At 41.5% G+C, this 23708-nt stretch overlaps 1 protein-coding gene across 3 annotated transcripts in view; it reads right to left on the reverse strand.

The window, feature by feature from the left end:
- Positions 1-23708, reverse strand: part of SAMHD1 (SAM and HD domain containing deoxynucleoside triphosphate triphosphohydrolase 1) — a 63818-nt gene that overhangs the window by 34494 nt on the left and 5616 nt on the right. For all 3 annotated transcript variants that reach the window (XM_077832112.1, XM_077832110.1, XM_077832113.1), the window contains 7 exons: positions 9838-9910; positions 8569-8729; positions 7201-7316; positions 6346-6416; positions 5069-5224; positions 3126-3226; positions 2889-2997 (listed from right to left, as the gene is read on the reverse strand). In XM_077832112.1, coding sequence (XP_077688238.1) covers positions 2889-2997; positions 3126-3226; positions 5069-5224; positions 6346-6416; positions 7201-7316; positions 8569-8729; positions 9838-9910 — 787 coding nt within the window. The remainder of the gene's footprint in view (positions 1-2888; positions 2998-3125; positions 3227-5068; positions 5225-6345; positions 6417-7200; positions 7317-8568; positions 8730-9837; positions 9911-23708) is intronic.

Consider the following 23708-nt stretch of genomic DNA (forward strand, 5'->3'; position numbering starts at 1 on the left):
AGTTAATGCTGCCCTGAGGTGGCTGTCCACCAAGTTGGGGAGTACTGATCTATACGTTGTTTTCATGCTAGATCAAAGGAAAGCACTGGCTATTCAACAAAGGAGCTAGCACCAAGCATATCTCCCGTCTGATAACCTCAGGAAGGTGAGGGCTGTACAGAAGATTATGCCCAGTGGCTCAACTCCTCAAAATCAGGAGGACAAAAGTCAGTGAGTGCAACTTCAGAAGCAGAAAAGGTGAGAGGAATGATTACTATAGATGGGAAGAAGCTGACTTGGGAGTAGAGCAATCTCACAAATTACCTGATATTTACTAGCTAAGACTGTACGAAAAATACTTTCCACTCTCCACAAGCAGATTCCAAGTGTGGCACCTTGGCAGGAAGCTCAGTACATGCCCCTCCCAGTAACTGGGGAGAGGCGGTGGTATTGACGGGGCTTCTCATCAGGATTCTACTTCCTCTGAGCCCTGTTAGGACTCTACACCCTATGGCCAAACACGCACTGCTGCCTATGCCAGTCTCTGGCTAGCAGGTGTCTAAACTTCTCTGACCCTGGATATCACTAAAAATTATTTTATTTATGAGCTGCTAATCCACCATTCAGTAATAAAAGCAGTTTGATTTTCAAAATATTGTATATATAAATCTAAAGAGTGGATTCAAACTTCTGAACATAAAGGGAGTATGCTCCTGCAATTGCCATGTCTATCTGGGCTTCTAAGAATAGCCAGATATAGGGGAAAATAGCTCTCAAGTGTTATCACCATAAGGTAAGCTGTGTATTGCAGTATTTAAAAATAAAAATAATATTTAGCACTTTAAGTGTAAAAGCATGCACAGTCCTTGTAGCACTGACTACTTAATTCTGAACTCCCCATTTGAGGAGGGTATTTTCTCTATTTTATAGATTGGAAAACAGCAGCAAGGGTAAACTAGTTGTTCAGGGTCACAAAAGGAGTCAAAATTGGAGCACGGATAAACTGTAAAGTTCCTCACTGCCAGTCCTATGTTCAAATGCACTAGCTCAAGCTGCCTTCCCCACTGTAAAACACAAACAACAGTATCTAAAAGTATCATCTCACTCTCACCCATTTGCCAACACCTTACAAAATACTGTATATGACCAGCACTCATAGACAAGCCTTCTTTTCAAGTTAAATTTACTTGCCACTTGTCCTGTGGCAGTAGCTTTCTAGCCCTTCCAGTTTCCAGGCAGCTGCACAGGTGGCCTGTGCTGTTGGGGCCATCAAGAACTAGACGGGGCAGCCTCCATGCTGAGATGAAGGGACACCTTCTGCTTTGGAAGATATGGGGTGAGAAGCAGTCAAGGTCAACAGTATGGTACAGAGAATGACCAACATCGCACATACTCGGTGACAAGCTGGACCTAGAATTCTGTGGCAAGGCTCCCTGGTTTCTACAATACTTATAGATGGCAAACTGAAGTTCCATATCAGCTTCAGGAAAGCTAAAATAGAGATTTTCAATGAATTCAACATTAATTAATTAATACACTTTCAAAGCTCTGCAGAATTTGGTACTGAAAATGCATAGCTGCACAGGAGACATTGCTGGGAAGCCAGAGGCTTAAGCGGCTGGGTATCAAATGGCTAGGGCTTTGGGCACCCAGGAATGTGTGGGTGCTGGGTTTTGGCACTAGGGAACTGGCTGAGGCTTTTAGCATTGGTAAGGAATTCATCATCATGTGGGCAAAGGTGGAGATGACTAAATTTGGGGAGGGAAGGGCTTGAACTACTAGTTCTCTTCTCAGCCACGAACAATCAAAACTTGTGTTTCTAGAAGTGAAATCTTAGATTCAACAAGTTCTGTAGCACAAGTAGATTTTGCAAGTTACACAGCTCAAGCATGGTAGAATACATATGGCCCTGAGAATAACTAGCTGAAAGGAACTGCCGAGAGAGGTTGGAATCCTTGCTGGATCCCTGAACCTAGAAAGTCAAGGAGAAATACCATCCCCTCAGACAAGGCATAATTTGGCAGGGAAGGGGATGTCTGTTTCCCAGCTACTCTTGTTCACAAAACTATGCTACTTGTAGCAATGCTGGGAAAGAGACAAGAAAAGTAGGAACTGGTGGATGGCTTCCAAACTACCCTCTATCTTCAAAACTGGCTGGCTATGATTTTAATCCCATCCAAAAGCCAACTCACCAACTGCTTTCCCTGGTACTAGAGATAAGGGTGACTGGCTGGCTGGCAGTGTGAGATGGGCAGACCACCCCAAGGGCTCTAGCTTCTCAGTCAGACCTCTAAAGTACTGCTACGCATCCAGCCCTTTCCCCCCCATGAGAAGAGTAGCAGCAGGAGCTGCTCCTATCCCTCCCACCTTGTGTTACTTTTGACAGCATCTCCTGGGGCAGCGACTACTTCCTCCCATTCCTGCTAAGCACCCTAAGACAGCAGTTTATCCATTTCTGGTCCATGACTCAAAGCAGCCAAAAAATTCACACTGTGGCATCACTTTGTGTGTCCCCCCAGGGGTGGGGGTGCTAATGTTGGAAGCACCTCCCGCGGTCCCTGCATTGTGCTCAGCTCCAGGTCTGTGCACTCACTTTACTACAAAAGGCTCTCAGGGAAATGTTGGCAGCAACAAGAGAAAGGGGACGGAATGAACTGCTTCTTCAATTCCTTGCCCAGCTTCCTCAGGCTCCCATCAACCCAGGGATTTTTGCTGCTTTCCTTTCTCCACCAGTATGCTAGCAAACCCACTAGGCTCCTGCATGCAACCCACTTCAGGGTTGCATTCCATTAGCTGAGCAGAATTGACCTCACGTTCATTTTCATTACAGGTTATGCTTTTCAATCTGCTGCTACAAGAGTACAATACTTCACAAGTTAACATCCTCTGTTCTCCCCCATGCAGTTTACCTTGTCACGGGTACAGATATGCTTCTTGTTTTTCACTTCACAGACCCGAGCGAATTTCAGGAAGCGCTTATAATCAAAATTATTCTGGATTCCTAAGTGATGGCAATCCCTAAAAGTATTCCAGAGAGAATGAGTTAAAAGCATTCAATAATGAAATTTTACTTACAGTAAAAGCAGCAGCATTGGGCAATTTTTTTGTTAGGATTATAATAAAACTAACATCAGGAAGATTTGTACCTGGCAAAGTAATCCCATTTGTCAACATCGATGCCATTTCTTTTGTTAGCCACTATCTCATAAAGGAAGCTTTTCTCTTCTGGTCGACCACGGTATGGCCACTGGAAAACCAGAACAGCTTATTCAGAATAGGTTAACTCATGGTCAGCAGCAATTTCAGAATGTGTTTATAGACGTCAGGAATACATTTTGATTTTGCACATGACAGTATGGATAAATACACCAAAACTACTGATTTAATAAAGAAAATATGACAAAAAGAAATAAGACTAAATTTCAGAAACCGAGCTTGTGACATCAGTATCTAGAGTTGGTGTTTAAGCAGCAAACTCCCCTAAAATGATTAAATGGGTACAAGAGTGCTTAATTTGCAAGTTATACCAGAATTAAGGAAAATCTGCAGCTTTAAGCCACTCAACAGAAGTTTATGGTGATGACAGTTTGTGTCCCTGCAGGCTCCTCCAAGCTCTGACACAAGCCGCCAACCATAAGAAGAAGGGGAGAGAGATTCTCTCTGTACTATTCAAATGCCAGGGATGACAATTATGGAAAATTTGCACCTTTCAGTCTAGGGCCAGAGGCACTCAAGAAGTCAGCAATTACCAAGCACTGGAAAAAAATCAGAGAATGTCAGTTATTGTAAATTGCATGTTCCATGCGTATTAGTGTTTCTTCTGAGGTTAACCAAATACTAGCCTTCATGGCAACTTTAAAATTCCATAAAAAGATCCTGAAAAAAGGAAATGCAATTAACAAATGTTTTGCTTTTATGTTGTCTGTCTATTTATCAGTCTGTCTTTTCTATTTAGAACACAAGCTCTGTGGGGCAGGCAACAGTGTCTGTATACTGCCCAGTACCAAGGGGATCCTGATTTTGATGATGGCCTCTAAGAATTACTGTAATACAAATAATTATCTGTAAACACCAATGTTTGTCATAACAAAGATGAATCTTTGAATTCTATTTTGTATCAAGCTGTCAAGATAGACGTTTTCCATTTATTATGTATGGTTTTTGCGTAAGCCTTTGTAATTTGCTGCAGTGATTGGAATCTCCCCTACCAGAACAGCTTCCCTTTAAAGGAACAGTCTGGTCAGAGAAGCATGCTGGTAGGGTTTCTAGTTTCAGCTCTGCCAATGACTGAATGTATAACTTTGGGCAGGTCACTGAACATCTGTACTTCTTTTTCTTCATCTGCATAACAGGATAAGATTTGGCTGTTTTGCTTATGAAGATTAATAATTGTAAACTCTCCTTCCTTGCCTAATTCGATCACATCACTCCCTTCTTTGAATCCCTCCACTGGCTTCCCAATCACCATTTTATCAAGTTTCCATTTGGTCACCCCTTCAAGATTGTACACAATTCTGCCCCTTGCTCTGGTAAAGCGTCCTCTGATCCAGTACTTCCAGCCTTGTTCACCTGTTCGTCAGCCTCTTGCTGAATCACCTCCTCGTGGCTCCCTATGCGTGATATAACTCCAAGCTCATCAAGGCCCCTACCTTGTCCACATGTAAGTTCCCATTAAAGACCCAATTAAACAAAGTTGTTTGCCATGAACAAGTTGACTTGTATACAAAAACTGCCTCATTTCCTTTCCCTGTAGCTGTCTACTTTTCAACCTGGCCTTAGTTCTTGAGCTTCTTGGAGCAGGGATTGTACTTCTTGAAGGTTTGAGTGCTTAGCATATCAATGAATCCACCAAGTGCTAACAACCCACAAACAACAACGCACTCTGCAGTTTGAGCATGTTCCATCCAAGCATCTCAAAGTAAAGTTTAACAACTTTTCACACTGACCTCCTAACTTAAGTGCCTGAAAGTGTCCCAGAAACTACACAGCTAGAGCTCAAAAAGAGAATAGCAGCAAAAATGATATTTTTATTTCACTTACATTGAAGAGCATTTAAAATAACTTCCAAAGAAGAGGCGAACTGACTCACCAAACCTCGACATGGGGTTGTATCTAGTGGTCCTCCTATTTGTTCCTTGATGAAGTCCATATCTTCTTTCAGGACAAAACCATAATCTTCCATGACTTTTTCTAGCCCATTGGAAGTAATCAGGTGTTCAAACATCTGAACAGAAGCAGTTTCATGCTGCAGAAAGTATATGATGTTACTTTATCAAAACACACAAGCTGCTATCAGACTAAGCCAAAGTCAAATAATGTCTGAGCTGGGAACAGACTAACGTCAAGGACCTGTTCTAGCCATTGGACCAGGCAGTCCTCAGGAAATGCAAAAAGTTAAGCTTCTCATACTAATGTTAACTTGTCCACAGTGCATGTGTGTAGAATTTTGACTATTGGGCTGGTTAAGCATGTGTTTTAATATCCAGGAGGTTCACTGCTGGGAAAGTTACACTACTGAGAAAGCTAACTTTGATATTGACCAACTTCATTTTCTGTTAGGTTAAAATATTCTTCACAACAAGTTTTCTTTCCACTTCTCACATATTAGCACAAAGAGGATTGCAGAGAATATAGGGAAACATTTTTGTTACATTTAAAAAAAATTCCAAACATAACTAGAAAACCTGTCCATTTTTTAAAATTGAAACCTAAATTTTGAACATCCTGTTGCCTTTTTAGCATTTTTAAATCCAATATCTGCTTTCATTACTCTGTCTACAGTTAATGTTTTATGCCTATAAAATCTGGGTTGTGGGCAAAGCTACCCATATACATTAAGGGACTATGCCAACTTGGAACTGGTCAATTTAAACAAAAAGACGTTTAACCAAGTTTTCACGATTTGTTTTATTTTATTTTCCTCATCCCCTGTTGTGCAAGAGTCAGGGTGTATGTGCATGAACAGCAGGGTCTCTGAGCTTTCCTACACACAGCTCAGGGAGACAGCTGGTGACAAATGTCTACCCCTAATGTTCCTCAGTCCCTCTTGCCCCAGGCTCACATGAAGAAAGAATGGCCAGGAGTATGTGCAAAGAAAAGGAAAATTCCCTCTGCTCCTCCGTAGCTTGGATATTATGAGACAGAATAAAAAGAACAAGGGTATCACCATGATTGGAAGAGAGAAACCTTTTTTGACATTTAATCATGGTAAATATGCTTGTCACTCAGATTAGACCACCACTGTCTGCTCACAAAAGCAGGCAGTATTGGCTACCCATATATTTAAAGGTAAATTACCTTTTCCTTTAAAAAAATATTTAAGTGGCATATTTCGCTTGCATATTGTTCCCGGTGTAAAATACTTACCTTCCATTTCAGCCCTGGGCGAGCAAGTGGAATAAATCTTCCATCAAACATGTGTGAAAATGGTCCATGACCTTAAAAATAAAGAGGGTACAGGCTTAATTTGAAACATGTTTGTCAGCAAAAACATAAGTAGGAACTGTGTGAATTTGTATTCTCTCATTTCATTGTACTGCTCTTCACAGAATGGGAGAAGAAGATTCAAATGCAGTAAGTACACTATACCAACGCAGACATTGGAGTAAAAATGGACACAGCAACTTTACAGGGACTGTTCTTCAGAGAGAAGATTAAACTAAAGGTCCTTCTGTCCATCTTCATCCTCTCTCCCTTCTGTCCAAGTGCAAATCGAAGATCCTAGCACACTTTCCAAGAAGTGTCAGGAAAACTGCAGTGTTCTGGCTACTAACTCTTGAAAAACATTTCCAGCTGAGAACCAAGAGACAAAATGTTGATGTGGAATGATGTTCCCTGCTCTTTTTTTTCACCTGTTTAAGCTTTCTTTGTTTTCCCTTCCTACTTGGAGTCTCTGTTTACTGCTTAAATGCAAATTAAGGCAAGCACACATTCCTTTGTTTAGGACAGACCTATTTGCCAACTTCCGCTTGGTGAGGGATGTGGGGTTTGGAACATGTCTTAATAACATCATACAGGTGAATCTTATAACTTCACATACCGCATTGCCACACATTTTATCAGGACAATACTGAGAAGCAAATTATGAGTTTTTAAATCATACCCACATACCTTGTACGAAGATTATTACAATAGCATGTAGGGGGGTGAATACATGGGTGCATTCCGTCACATCCAGCAACCTTTTAAGCTACCAAACAACTGTTCTAAAGAGCTGCTTACCCAAATCGTGACAAAGTCCAGCAATCTGAACACAGAGAATATCTCGCTGGTTTATTTCCAACTCTGGCTGTCTTTCGTGTAATGCCTGGACCAGACATCCTGCCAGATAGCCTACCCTGTTCCAGGCAGAAAATATGAGAAAGTTAATAATTTGAGGTTTAGTAAACAAACAAGAGAAATTGCCAATTCAATTCTGCCTTGGCTATTGCAAACCATAGCTCTAGTGCAGTAGAGAGCAGCAACAGATGCTCAAAACCTAAACTTCAGTCCAGTTATGGAAGCTAGCTACTTCCTTTTTTAAAACCTACACCATCGGGAAAAAATATATATTTGAAGGAAACAAGCAACAGATTTCACATCCAAGGAGTCCTCTCCTCAAGAATTCCATCCCAACCTCATAAGAATACACTTTGATTACAGTATTCTCCCCTCTTCCCACTCTAGTCAGTCAAAATTGCTGCTACCGAAGTCATCTTCCTCTTGTAACTCCAACACAAACCCCTTCAATGACTTCCTTCACCTACCACATAGTCAAAGTCCTTATCCTCATTTTCCACGTCCCTGCACAAGCTTGCTCTTGCTTGGATCTCTGCCCTTATTTCCTTCAACTTCTCCAACCTCCAGAGACATTGGAATGGTCTACACTAGTCCATCCAATGCAGCACCATGACGGTGGCCCGTAACCAGATGTCTCAGAGGATGCAAAAAAAAAAAAATCACTGCGAACAACTAGGCAATAACCTGATTATGGAAGTTCCTTCCTAACATAATCAGTTATTGATTGGCTTACGCCCTGGAGCACGAGTTTATATCCCTTATTTTGAATCCTATTTTATGCAACTGTAGATGTTCTCATTATCCACAAGAATACCTAACCATTTTTTAATTCTTCTGGCCTCTTGGCCCTAATTATATATTGCGGCAATGGGTTTCATAGGTTAATTATGCATTATATAAGAATATTTCTTTTTATCAACTTTACATTTGTCATTCAATCTCATTGAATGACCCCTTATTCTTGTTATGAAAAAAGGGAAGGATTAATGCATGATTTACCTTCTCTACACTATTATTACCACTATCAAATCCTCTCATCTCTAAACTGAGAAGTACCACCATCTTTTCACTCTCAGACAGAAGTTTCTCAAAGCCTTTTGTAATTTTTGTTGCCCACCTCTGGAAACAAACCTTAAGTAACAATTCAGATAGTGGTATCCTCATTGTCTAAAATGCTAGTTTTAAGTTTCAACTAGACACAATACACCAGCCCAGCCCTACAGTCACTCCAGACTGGTGGAAAGGAAGATAACCTTGGCAGAGAAATCAAAATGGAGGAGGAGATTTGTATGCATGAGAATATTGCCTTACCCCAAGGAATGTTCAAAGCGGTTGTGCGATGCTCCTGGGAAAACATAGTAAGTGCCTCCCAGCTGTTTTATATATCGCAGGCGTTGAAACTGAGGTGTGTCAATGATTCGAACAAGGAGAGGATGTATTTCAATATGGCCATGAATAGGATCATTAAAAACCTGGAAAATTTCAAACACCATTGAAACTAAGGTTTAAAAATATGACCTACAAAAGGGAAAAGGCTTGACTTTCTATGATAAAGGAAGTTTGAAAAGTTGTCAATTTTTTTTTTAAACTTTAAAATTCAGTTCTTGTCTATCCTGGAAAATGCCATAGTACTGGAGAATAGTGAAGTTATGACATTAAAAGAGTTACAGCTAAATAACTGAGAGCATAAGGGATTTCCAGCCAGCCAGCTTACAACCTTGTTGACTCCTATTTAACTCAAATTCCTAACACATGGGAAAAAGGATGTATTTATTGTAGAGTCAATGTACCTACTGTGTCAAGTAAAGTAAGAGCCCACAATACATTTCTGAGACAAGAGTCCACCAGCAACGCCAGGAAAGAGCAGACTTGGCATTGCTCGCTTTTAGAAACACAAACAGAGTTCAGAGGGTTAGGAAGGACAATAAGCAGGGAAAAATTATCCAGGCTTCCTTTCTACAACACAAAGCAACAAAAAAAGGCACTCCAACTTGTTAAGTTTCTTGTAGGTCACCTTTAAGTAAAATTATACATTTTAGAAAAAAATTGGGTAATGAGCTACAAAAGATACAAATTTAAATACTTTATACATCTGGGCATTCATTCTGCCAAAGCACACGGTAAAGGCTTAACTATGAATATTTAAGTAAAGCAGACTGAGGCAACAAAAATTATTACTATCTAATTTCAGTAGCTCTGTACAACCACCTTTTCAATATTAATGCTCTTTCTCTAGATGTGCCTTCTATGATAATATTAAATGGGGACCTGCAGATGCAAGAAGCTATTTCACCTACTGGAAAGGACGGAGCTGCACAACCCCATTGCAAGTACAGAAACATGCCCAGAAACGTTAGGCAGAGCTGCTATTTTTATCTTCCTTTTCCTACTTTTATATCACTTAAATATCATTATTCCAACACCACATTTACCTTAGATTCTTTATGTAAATACACTTAAAAGAGTTACTTACATGACACTGGAGGGAGGGGGAAAAAAACCCAAGTCTCATTTTCAAAGTAGGAATAAAATCCTGAGAGTTAGGATCCTGATTCCAGATCAACATGACATTACACTTACCTTCATTATATCACCATGATTTTTTTCTAATTTTTGCAGGCAAACAAGCAATTTCACTCTCAAGTCCAAGGGCCTGGAAATATCAAGAAGATCTGAAAATTATTATAAAGTGAAAAGCAAAATAACACTAATTTAACCATTTATGAAGCTGCTTATATAAATTCATGTTTTTTTACCTCATTTGCTGTAGTAATACGAAATAGCAATATACACTTCTATTATGGCTTTCAGGAAAGGAATTTAAACAGTTTTAAAAACATTCATTTATAAAACCTAGCACCTCACTTAGGTTAAGATAGGCAATGGGAAAAAAAAAATCACACGTATACCCATAAAAAAAAATTGTTTGCAAACAGCGAAGGTTGCTAAATCCACTTGTTCTACAACTCAAAACCATAAACGCAAGGAAAATGAAGGTAACTTACCTATAAACAGAGTTCTTCGAGATGAGCCTCTTCACATTCACTTCTGGGATCACGGCGCCAATGCCATGAGCTTCCAGAACCTTCTCAAAAGCAGTCACCATCGGGGGCCCACTCACCCCCTCCCGCTCCCTCACATACTGAAAGGTTCTGAGTGTACAAAAGCGGGAGTGGCCCCAACCACCAGCCAGTTCCTTCCACTAATTCGGGAATTCTGAAGAAGTAGGGAAGGTGGGCAGGGACTGTGAAAAGGCAGAGGCTCATCTCAAAAAACTGTGTTTACAGAGTATGCAACCTTCATGTCTCCAAGTGGCCTGTGTATATTCCCACTTGTGTGAATTTAACAAGTAGTACAACCCACAGGAAGGTGGGCTGAAGAGTTTTAGGTAAAAAGCACAGCAAAACTATCAAAGAAAAATCAGCTCTGGATGCCAGGTCAAGACAGAATAGAAGTGACTGATCTTGCTCTCCCAAAAGAAATCTTAATGAAGGAAAATTTTTTCCAAAACACACACATATCTGCAGTATCAGTCATACAACAGGATGTGATGAAGACAACATGACATGAATGTTGCCTTTGTCCTAGATGAGGACTGACAATTCCAGGAATATAAAACCCTGTCAGGTCATAGTAACTGTGATTGACGTAGTGTGATAAATGGACAACCTTTGGACCTTGATGGACTGGCTCCTCGGTTAAGCTCCATTTCTCCAAGTGATGGGGAAACCTGTAGAGAAGCTCTGAATATGCAAAAAAGTATGATACCTGTTCTTCCTGAACGTAAAGGAGGCCCAGGAACAGACAGACATTCTAGAGGTCTAAAAGATATGGAAATCTCAGACACTTTAGACTGTTGGGACAGAGATGTGAGCAGGACCACTTGTTCAGTAAAAATGCAACTTGAAGGAGATAGTTACTGAGATACATGCCTAATGGCTAAGCTATCAAGAATGGCATCTTCATTTAAACAGTCTAAAACAACAGCTGAGGACTTTATCAGGTCCACTGCCCAGGTGAGAGATCTCTTTCAAGACACAGCAGGTTTGACTGATCACAAACTCTTGTTTTTCTGTTAGACTTCAGCATAACAATCAAGAAACCAAGCAATCTAGAGTCAAGGTGTTGACCAGAGAAACAATGAACCTGGGTGAAGACTCCTGCCTTATCTCACAGGCAGTAGACCCAGCTGTTTGGAAAGCAAGACTTTATGGATATTAATAGCAAACACCATGATACTGATGACAGAATTGCCCATCTCAAATCATAGCAAATGACATCAACTTGGTACCAGTTGGACCAATATTCAAAAAACCTCGTAACAAGTTCCTGCTCTTGGTGTAGGAAAGGAGTGCAATATTGATGTTACAATTTGCTTGTCTTTAGATCAGAACCATACACAAGCAGAGTGCCTCAAACCTTTTCCCAGGGATATTTACCCCACTTGTAGAACAAGAGAATATAAAATGGATCCCTTGCACTTATACTATTGAGTGAAAAACTCTCTTCAAATATGCTATCAATACATCATCTTTCCTTGGTAGATGAGATATTGGAGACATCCAATGATGACACTGAACTGTATGAACAGGAAATTTCCTGGATACAACTGACTAGAGCAGAGGTTCTCAAACTTCATTGCACTGCGACCCACTTCCGAGAACAAAAATTACTACCCAACCCCAGGAGAAGGGACCGAGACCAAAGAGGCCTCACATCTTCTAAATAGTAGGAAAGTAACCATTTATGCAAATTATTAGGGAAGAACCATGTGGACACTCTATTGAGGTTCATGTCTACACACGAAGAGACACCCAACCATTCAGAGAGAATAATCATGACAGCTAGGAATTTAATGGAACACCTGCTGCCATAGAAAGACCAAGGGGTAAGGTACAGTTTAGTTTTATTGAGAGAGGCCAGCTTTGACTCCACAGGTATGTGTAAAGAGACATACATGGCTAAGGCACAGAAGGGGACTCCTACACCTCTGAAAATTAGAAACGGTTCCGTCTCTGGAACCCAGAGCCAAATACAATGAACCTCACTGTCCAGATTATATGATAGGTAGCAAATCTCATTCACATTGTGGCCAGGAAGCAAACCTCATACACCATTAAGTGTAGATGATGCTGTCTCAATCATTAGGAGCAACTGTTCCTACCAAGATGAGAGAAATCAGAAGTATGTGTACTGAGACCTTATGAGATGCTGGGCCAAATGCTCCACTGAACTCATGTGGTCCTTGGTTCCAAGGAAGGCTTAATAAAGCGAAGGATGAGTGCCGCTCTGTGTTTCTACTACACGTAAAAGGGCCTACCAAAGACACTACCCAACCCCAGGCACTTTGTCTTCCATAGTGGAGCCAGAATTACACCCGGAAAGTCTCCTTCCTGGCTTAGAACCACAAACTAATTATAACTGAAGGTGGGTAACCCAGAGTCCAATAATATGCTAACAAAATTTCCTCCTACGAGAGATCAGAGGCACAGATCCATCAGCATGTTAATGATGTCTGATTCAAGGAATATCAAAGTGGTTCTCATAGCCTGTCATATCAAGCTCTAAATCTGAAATAGGACATACAGACTTTGTATCTTCTCCGCAATGCACCCTTTTAATTCTCTGAGGGATTCCAGGTATCCTGTTGTCTTTGCATTCAAGGGTTAGAGAGATTGTAGACTATAGGCAGTCCTTATTGGAGCATCAGATGGAACTTGTGACACCATATCTCCTACAGAGGCTGTGTAGCAAAGAAGTCTTCAGATCCATGAATTTCAAAATCAACAGAACTGAGATGGGTATAGTACCCTCCCATCCCATGAGAGCTTCTGATCCTGGCATCAGTTCTAAGCCTGTCAGATTCTTATAAATCCAGTCCAGGGCAGCTGAATAAGCCCTTAGAGATGGGCTGGGAGCCCAAGAGAACCTCAACAGTTCATATGCACTGTCACGTTGCCTGGAGTGGCTCACAACTGTGAGTGCCTATCTCAGGGCAGACTGTCAGAAAACAAGGGGAGACATCCCAAACAGCTGGTATATTCTATCATTAGATTTCACCATGCCAGTAACAAATGTGAACTCCTGGATCACTGTACCAGTCTTATCATGGAGTCACAGACAGTCCCCTTAGACCCCCCAGCCTATCTTGCCACCCAGACAAATTGAACTTTGTGATAAATGGTTATTAAAACCAAAAATCACATTACATTAGGTTACTCCCAATCCCAAAGGGTCACTTACCCCAGATCATTTGGTACTCTTGATCTCAAACCAAAGACAATGCTGGCAGCCAATTCTCTAGTAAAAACTAACTAAATATTTATTAGCTAAGAAAAGTAATGAGTTATTGAGAGATTAAAGCAGGTAAAATACATTAAAGGGTGAGTCAAAGTTCGTAAATCTAAAATGACAGCAGAGATGTAGTGATCTGCCAGTTTCCCAAAAGTTTTTTCACAGTTATCCAGAATAACGCTTGGGATCTTTGTCTTCTTATTAAATTATTCTACCCTTATCAGTTAAGTTCCGGAATTGGGCTCTATTCTCCTGAGAGAATGGGTCTTTGAAGTCCAACAACGTAGCAAAATACTATTTCACCAATTATGTGAATAGGATCTAGTAGTTAGCAATTCTGAATTGGAGCTTGTCATGGAGAAAACTTTTCTCCCTATGAGGTCGAGGCATTTAGCACCTTGTCCAAAGGTGCTGTTTGGGGTGTTGCAGCCTGCATCTCTCATTAGCTGCTTGCACCATCACCGAGTTAGGTGTTGGGTGTGAACAAAAACTCTACTCCTACAGGTGGATCAAAATAGCACTTCTCAGCCTTTTTTGGGGTGGGACTGCAGGAGGCGGGAATGTTCCGTATTACCCATAACTGGGTCTATAATAGCCTTGTTGACCAGGATTGCAATGAACTATAACGGTTCAAGTTGAGATTCTCGAACCTCTTCGAGCTGGATCAGGAGCTTGGACATCACTCTTTGCAAGAGCGCCTCATATTACCTGTGATAGTCACGTGGAGACAAAGATGGGGTGACCATCTCATTCAAGGAAGACAATAAAATAGCTGCTAGATCTGTCTTAACCACTGGATCCAGCTCCACTTCCTCTTCCTCACAGTCCAAGAGAGGTGGTTGGTGTTGGCTAGGAGAGGGTAGATAAGGTGCACACATGGAACCGGGGTGCCAAGAGTAAGGGTCCCAGGACCCCAGTAATGCCAGTCCAATGGGTCAACTGGTTGGGGTGTAACCCATGACATTGGGAACACTCATCCCTTAGAGAATCATATCTGGGTGGAGAACAGAACCTCAAACTTCCGTCCAGACTCAGTTCCCAATGTAGGGTTGAAGTCTCATCTGAGTCCTCCAATTTACCATATGAGAAGGTTGGTTCTTGGTCAACCAGCTGAACCACTGGTATCAATGGATGGGTACTCAGGTTTGCAGATGGAAGAGGAGAGTAGACTCATGTCCTCAAGGTGGTATCTTTTTCTGATGTAACAATGTCTCTCTCTAAAGTCAGACTTGAAATGAGATTGAAGACAAAGGAAAGCAAAGATGTCTTCTGGGAAGATGTAAGTCTCAGACTGCTCTAGAGTGCAGGATGAACCAGTGGTGCTTCCCTGGTCAGAGTAGATGTCTGATCCCTTTGGGGCCATGCTGGTACCAGTGCAGAGTCTGAACTGCATGTTGAATTTAACAGTGGTGGATGTCTAAAAGACATTTTTTTCCACAACTGGTGTTGGAAGTTTTTCCCAAACAGCCGCTCCACCTCCACCATGAGAGCAACTTTTCACCCTTTGCCTCTCAAATATTATGCAAGACACAAGCAGCTATAGCCATTGGGATATTTTTCTCACTGAAATCTAATTGTGAGTAAACACTCATTCTGAACCTGCTGAGCCGGTAGCGAAATCCTTTCTTAGTACTGTTGAGGTGGCCAGTGTATGGCTTCATGAGCCAGATCACGATCGACATTTCAACATTGGCAGATTACCATTTGCAGGAAAAACCTGTCTGTCTCTGCTTGCAGCTTTCTGAACAGTCCTCTGTTCTTAAAAACCCGAGCATCATTCATCTTCCTTGACCAGCCCCCACTGGTAACAGTGAAGCACCCCCAGTGATCCATTAGCACTTGCATAACCATTGAAAAGCAGCCCTTTTCCTATCGATGGACTTTGTGGCAAGACGGGCTGGGGACTGAATACAGATATGTGCGCCATCTATCACCCTATCACAGTACAGAAGCCCCATAGCAGCAGATCTATCTACGATGTCCTGCACATTGCTGAGAGTCAGAGTCCTGCATAGCAGATGATTAGTACACTATACACTTGCATGAAACAGCCCCCACTGTGGATTTTCCGATACCAAAATGATTTCCCATTGACCTATGGCAATTCAGCATTATACCACTTGATTCTCAGCAGGCAATGCAGCTCTCATTCTGGTGCCATGCACTGGAGGGCTGGCGCAAGTTCTGTACACAGATTCAGCAACATGACCTTTCATATTTGAAAGTTCTGCAACCACCACTCGTCATCCCAAACATGCATTACAATGCAATCCACCAGTCAGTACTCATTTCTCAGGCCCAAAAGTGGTGGTCCACCATCTGTAGCTCCTCTGCGAATGCAAACAATGGGAATTGTTCTTCACTGCGGCCCTTAACAACATGTGCTTAAGAAATTGTCATGTCTGTTGTCGGGGTACTTCCTGTGGTTCTGAAAACATCAGAGGATCATGCATTTTGTGTTTGCAATGTTCGTGACAACAGTGCAGAGGTGTGTGAGCTCCATGTTTCTGCCACAGATAAGTGACAAGCACCACACAGGTTTGTGGGATTTTTTTAAAAAAATGAAAGCTATGAGAATAGGGATGGCATTATGTATTAGACAGTTGCATGATGAGAACTTGACCCCTAGCTCCCACAGTGACTCATTTCTACTCCACAACATATTGTGAAAATCTCTCAAAAGGCACTGCACCGACAGGTGGTGCATAGTACACTGGAATATCTATCCATGATGCACTGCACTTTGCATACTTACCAGGAGTGCTTGTTGATGCAAAGTGCTGATGTAAGTGGCCAAGCACGCACATGCCTGAGCTACATGTTAACTGTGGGGGCTTGTGCCACTGAAAGTTGCATCAACCAAAGTTTGCACTGTTGACATGGCCTAAACAAGTTCTTCCGCCCCTACCCACAGGGAACACATCCCAGAGCGGGAGTAGCCACAGGACATAGTACAGGAGACAATTCTCGCAGCAATCTACATTCATTTTATTTCTAATGAGTCAGTATTCAATCTCAAAATATACATTTTTAACAAAGCTAAGGTCAGGGTGGGTGAAGCCGAAGAGAAAAACCTCTAACCTAGAGAAGGATCCAGAACCGAAGAAAAAATAGTTGCCATTCAAACTTTACCTGTGTACGTGATGAACAGCTACACTATGGCAGATACAAACAGATGTGCCCAGTGGAGGACAATCCAATCGACACCACACATACAGTACAATTTGAATTGGAAAAAAAACTTTGTTAATGCTGAGTTAAGGTTGCCTGGTAATAGCTCCAGAATATGGAGGTCAGCAAAACCTCAGATTTCTGAAAAACCAGGAAATAGTGTTAAGGTAAATACCCAAGCAACTTTAATCTGACCCCTTGGAACTGGCAATTATCTGCATGCGTTCCAAGTGCATTCACTGTGTTTCGTGTAGCTGTACTGAATGGTGGAGGAATTAGTTGCAGCAGCTTGGAAGAACTGTGATTGTGATATGAGATCTGGGTCTGAGTCCCTCTCATTTGTCTTACCAAAGGAAAGAGTTCCATTTCACGAGGAACCACATTTCACAGTCCGTGACTCATTTTTCGCGGCCATGAATTTGGTAGGGCCCTAACCATAGTTGTCACAGTAACTTTACACATGAGAGATAACTGGTGTTTCTCTTACTCTCCACCTCTGCCCCACAATACGTAGGCCAGTGGCTCTCAACCTTTCCAGACTACTATGCCCCTTTCAGGAGTCTGATTTGTCTTGCAAACCCCCAAGCTACACTCACTTAAAAACAACTTGCTTACAAAATCAGACGTAAAATACAAAAGTGTCACAGAACACTATTACTGAAAAACTGCTTACTTATTTTTGCCATATAATTATAAAATCAATTGACTGGAATATAAATATTGTACTTACATTTCAGTGTACAGAGCAGTATAAACAAGTCACTGTCTATATGAAATTTTAGTTTGTACTGACTTTGCTAGTGCTTTTTCTGTAGCCTGTTGTAAAATTAGGCAAATCTCTAGATGAGTTGATGTACCTGGAACACCTCTGAGTACCCCCAGGGATACACATACCCTGGGTTGAGAACCAGTGATGTAGGCCCCCCCACTCCAACATTTAAGCTCCCCCACCCCTTCCCATCAAACCATTAGTTTGTAAGAAGCTGCTCCTTGCTGTCTCCTGCCCTATGCTGCTCTATACACATCACAGGCAACAGCTTACTGGAGGGCCACACTCTTCCTTACTTATGTAGCTCAAGCTGGGCCCTTCATTCCTGCTACCTAGCTCCAGCTGGGACTCCTTCCCCTGGTTCAGCCAGGCTTCCACAGCCATGTCTTAGGTCCACACAGCCAGCCCCTCCTCCAAACTGGGTCCTTCCCCCGCACTCTGGCAAGCCCCTCTTTCCCCACACAGGGGTGAGATGTATCCTAACTATTCATTTTCTGGAATTCATGTTTTTAAAAGTGCATTACCTTAAGTTCCCCCACCACAGATCCCAGCTCCTATGGAGGAGCAGGGGAAGGAGCTCAGACACCTCAAGAGAAGCAGGGTCCCCCAAATTCCAGAACACACAGCAAGAAGGGAGATTGACTCAGACCCCTGAACAGAGTGTAGGGCTTCCCAAGACCGCAGCAAATACAGGGAAGGGAAGAATTCACCGCTGACAGGTCCCGCTATCCCTAAGTCCCCATCTTCTTCTGCTACCCCTCGCATTCTCTGACCCTTTCAGTCTTGTTCCCTCCTTCTCCCCCAGTTCCTATCTCCTTTATTCTTACCCAAGCCCTGCAACCCTTCTTCCTTTCCCTGTCACCAAGTCCCATTTATCCCTGTTGAAATAATTTTCATAAGTTTATTAATGTTTATCAATAGTTTCCACACCAGTACTTCTTTATTAGTTCATTGGTCACTTGGTGATGGTTACAACCAAAATATCAATTTAAGAATATACACTATTTTATTCTATATCCTAGCAACAATATAAGCATTGTCCAACATACCTACAACAGGGCCAGGCCTGGGAAGTACATTCCCATCATTGTGTAACTCCAGATGAGTAAGGAAAACTTTGACAAAGAAACCCCTAGAAAACCTTGCTTTTTATACACTATAACACACAAGTGATGTCATTGGCTAAGGTCCAATAACCAAAAGACGGATGAGGCAGTTTAGGGCTACACTCTGCTCTCTTCAAGGTTTTTTTCCTTTTCTCACTTTGCTATATTTTTCCCTAGCCACTGAACTAAGCATTTATTTCTAAGCAAACTTATATAATAAATTATTTAGTGCACCTGGTACCCAGTTAACCATATTTCTTTTATTTCTATTGCTTAGCCCAAACCTTAACTAAGATAATGCTGGTATTTAAAAGGGCACTACAAATTTATAACAAACTTTCTCATGAGCTGCACAGGGCTTCAGCTTCCTCGACAATGGGATGCCGTTCCAGAAAGAAGAATTGCTGAGAACACATGGGGTTCCACCTACCAAGGAAGGGGAAGAGAATCTTCAGATACAGACTGGCTAACCTAGTGAGGTGGGCTTTAAAGTACGTTTGATATAGGATAGCAGATAAAAGCCCACAGGGAAGTCCAGAACATGGACACGTAGGTGAAGGATGGAATCTGGGGGGGCGGAGGGGAGGGCGCGGCGGAATATGGGCAATCATAGCAGGGGCAAAGAAGAGTCAAAAGGAATAGAAGGGAAATCTAATGAACATCTAAGATGTCTGTATACTGATACAAAAAGTATGGGGAATAAACAAACTAGAAATATTAGTGAATACTCAAAATTATGACATAAGTGCCATCACAGAAACTTATGGGGGGAATAATTCACTTGACTGGAATATTGGTATAGAAGAGTACAGCTTGTTCAGGAAGGACAGGAAGGGAAAAGGGGAGGAGGTGTTGCCTTATACATCAGAGATGTATACACTTGCACTGAGGTGGAGATAGTGAGAGGCAGACCTGTTGAAAGCCTTGGGGTAAAGATAAAAGGAAAAACAAGGGCAATGTCATGACATGAGTAACCTACAACTGCTAGAAACCTGGTATAATGATCTCAGCACTAGTCTGATCTCTACTTGTGACCAAAGAAAGGTTTCTGGAATCTCTCAACTTTAAGAAAAGCTGGGTTGGTTTTTTTCAGGTGCTGTATCTGAGGAGCCCCGTGGTGAATGGCCCTAAATCTGAATCGCTAAAACAGAATTCTGTGCCCCTAGGAGAGGCACCAAGTTGCAAGGAAATCTGCGGGCTTGTCTACACTTAAAACCCTTCAGCACTGCAGCTGCACTGCTGTAGCTCTTCAGTGAAGAGACTACCTTCAGAACCCTTCCCATTAGCACAGGCAGTGTCTACACTGAAGCACTACAGTGGTGCAACTGTGCTGCTGTAGTGTCTTAAGTGTAGACAAGCCCTTAGAAGGATCAAGCTTTAAAGAGAAAGTTGGTCTTAATCTAACTATAGCAAAGCTACAATAATGGATTAAAGAAGAGTTTTGAACAATGCAAAAAAGTACACTGACACCATCTTAGAGAGAGTAATTCTGCTTAGACAATAGTGTCATTGAGAAGGACCTCGGGGGTTATACAGGACAACAGAATGCAAAGGAGTTATCCAACACTATCTTTTAAAACGCACTGTATAAACTCAGACTATCCTGAGTGAAACAGGCAACAATTAACATGCTGTATCCAGGAGTGGCTCGAGGTGTAGTATGTTCAGTTTGAGGCATGTCAAAAATGACATGAAAATTCAGGGAACAATAAAACTGACTGGAAAAATAAGCCTATATGAGAAAAAGCTGAATTGGGCATGGTTAATCTGGAGAAAATAGCAGTGACAAGACACATAACTAACTATCAACAGAAAGGGCAGCTATAAAGAGGACAGGAACTAAAGAATCTGATTTGTAAATGAGACCTAAGATAACTTTTCTTTGCTTTAGGTTTAAGCCCACAACTGTTAAGTAATATTTAAGAAAGCTTGTCTCATGTCACCAAGCGTACCAAGGAAAGTAGTGGAGTTACCACAAGAAATACCCAAAGCTGAGACTTTATACTTGTCAGGGATAGTTCAGGATCCCATCACAATGCACAGGGAGGACTAAAATATCTACCTAACAATCCCCATCCAGCTCCAATGATTCCCATCAGGCTCAGTCACCTGATACAGAAATTAATATTCTAGTTCAGTGAGCAAAGTCAGAAGTGCCAGACATCTACTTCGGAACATAAAATCAGGCACAGAGATAAAGTTACGATGTCAACAAATTAATGGCTCCTTGATAGGGATGATCAAAGACGCTGAAGGTTTCAAACCTATTATTTTATCAACTGAGATTTGCCAGTTGTTATAGAACCTTCAGGTCCAATATTCTGTCTCAGAGGACCTTGTGCTGAAAAGGAGACAAAGGGTGGGGCAGGATACCCTTTGGCATTCCTTTACATTCCTTTACAAACATTTTTCCTCCATTTATTCAAAAATACTGAACATGTAAGCCAGCTGGCGGAGAACCACACGGCAATTCTGTGGGTTCATTCTATACCCTACAATAGTTAAATATAACTATTCACAAGCCCTGTCCACAGTAGCGCAAAAAAAAATGTGTTAGATAAAAACATGTTCAAAACAACAACTCACTAACAAAGTTCTGGCAGAGCTGAGCATGAGGACTATGTTCAGACATGGCTGTTCTTACACTGTTGTAACTGGATTTTATGCTATAGTGTGAACAGGAATTTCCCCTTCTCACAGTATACATGCAGTATAGGCTAGCCTCTCCTGCAAGCAGTCTAAGCAAGGACAACTTGCATCTCAAGTGAATTTAAAAATAATCACATTTTAAAAAAATTATAGGCTCCCTCCTTCCAAATCAAGCTGCTGATCTGACCTGACCCACATTCAAATATCCTAGAAACACTTCCTGGTCAGCAGAGACAGCCCAAGACTACAAATGAAAGCTGGTTTCTGAATTTGATTTTCTTGTAAATATCAATGAAAGGCAGCTGTACCTTTGCTGTACTACAGAAAAAGCATGCAGAACTAGTAACTTGCACCTTTCCCAAAGTGCAGCACGGGCACAACAGGGTGAGCAGAGCTGGAAGAAGAGTTCAGTGAAGTGATTGGCTCAGTGTCTTTAGTTACCCATTTCTTCTGCATGCCTGTGGAAACTGAAGATGGGGGCAGTTTTCAATTTTAGCCTCACACTGATATATTAATTGGTCCTTGTGCAATGAAGTACACATGGAAGGACGCTTTCCCACTCTTACCACCATTTAACAAGCTGCATGTCCCTTTAGAATCATAGGGTTACAAGGGACTTGCAAGAGCCAAGATGCTGGATTTGTTGGGTCTAAACCATCCAAAACAGATGGCTATCCAGCCTCTTTTGGAAAACCTCCAGGGAAGGAGATTCCCTAGAAAGGGAATGGAATATTGGCATCAGAAGGTTCTATGACAATGAGAGAGTCTGAAGAATGTATTAATCCAGCTGCAGGAAACCACTGAAGAGGAGAGATAGGGAACAGAAGGGAAGAAATATGATAGCATCAGGGATGTCAAAGTGAACTGAGGAAGGAGAATGTGGTTTATTTCTCCCCCACACACATACACCCCACCATTTGCTTGTTTTGTCTTTGGGAGAAAAAAAAAAAACCTGAGAAATGTCAAAATTAGTCTTCCCTTGTTTTGTTGAATCATCTTGAAACATCTGAACCGTGTCTGTACTAGTCATAGCAGCTGAAACACACTAAATCTGAGAGCGGACATCAGCCATGTAGAGTATCTGGGGCTAAAGACCAGAGAGTTTATAACGTAAAAGCAAACAGAAAAAAAGCTTTCCTCCACCATTCAATACAGCTACCCCTGAAACAGTAAATGCAGCTGGAGGGCATGCACCTAATTACCACTGTGTGTTGCCAACCAAGGGGATGCAGAGTTACGGCTGCATGGGAACCTATTTCTTGATTTTCTCAAGTTTGACTTTTGCTGAATTTGACATTTTGGGAGGGCACAAGCTATCACCAGCCAACCTTAACTACAGTAATGTAGTTTTTGGTTTTTTTTTTGTTTTTTTTTTTTTTACCAATTATTATAAATAAGGTGATGATGTGGCTAATCACCAAAAGCCAAGGTGAAAATAGAATTTAAATCTGCTTTTAAGTCCTTTTACTAAGACTTGTTTCTGATAACAAAAGAAAACATGAGTCACAAAGTAGAAGCATAAGAACAATGTGCCCGAGCAGGAAAGGACTTCTTATAAAATGACCTAATATAGGATTCATTTCTCCTCGACACTGAATTGGAGACTGGTCTACACACAGGTTTTGTACAGGTATAACTATCTGTTTAAGAATGTGATCTGTTGCACGGAAATACTTATACCATTACAAGCCATACTGTTGAGGCAGTTATACCAGTGCAAAGTGGCTTATATTGGTACAGCCTATTCCCGTTCCCATATGAGATAAAGGACTTGTCTACACAGTAAAGTTTACCCAGGTTTTTGTCATGTATTTTTACACAAAAAACTTGTGAAAAACACAGTGTTAAATTTGCAAGTCAGGCACTCAGGTTCGGAAATGCCAGAATTAGGGTGCTAATGCAACCTAATTCACCTTTCTTGAACTACAGTACCATTATAATCACATGGTCACACACTACTTTTTCCACAGGACTCCTACCTCCCATGCAAAGAATGGAGGGTGTTCACTGGTAAGGCAGTTACATGCTACCCTGGAGACCTGGATTCTATCCCTGCCTCTGCCACAGAGTTCCTATGTGATGCTAATCAAGACCTCTTTTACAGGTGGTCACTCTGTACATTCATTTTCTGAAGGCCTTCCTCATTTCCTGGGTTTTCTCCTTGTTGTTCAGTGCATGGCTCCAGGCTATATTTACTGCACACTATTCAAATCTTACTCTGAAGACAGAATTATTAAATTTCCTCATGGACTTTTCTCCGGTGCTTAGATCACCATAGTATCTGAGACCTGCACAAATATTCATTGATTTTCACAACACTCTGCTAAGGTGAAGAGTTGGTATTATCCCTCATTTTATAGATGGGGCACAGAGATTAAGGTCAAAACTGTCCACTAATTTTGGGTGTGCAATTTGACATACCCAAGACCTGATTTTTCAGAGAACTACGAATTAGTGTGTTC

The sequence above is a fragment of the Eretmochelys imbricata genome, chromosome 13, assembly GCF_965152235.1.
Source record: "Eretmochelys imbricata isolate rEreImb1 chromosome 13, rEreImb1.hap1, whole genome shotgun sequence".
NCBI classification, from domain to species: Eukaryota; Metazoa; Chordata; order Testudines; family Cheloniidae; genus Eretmochelys; species Eretmochelys imbricata.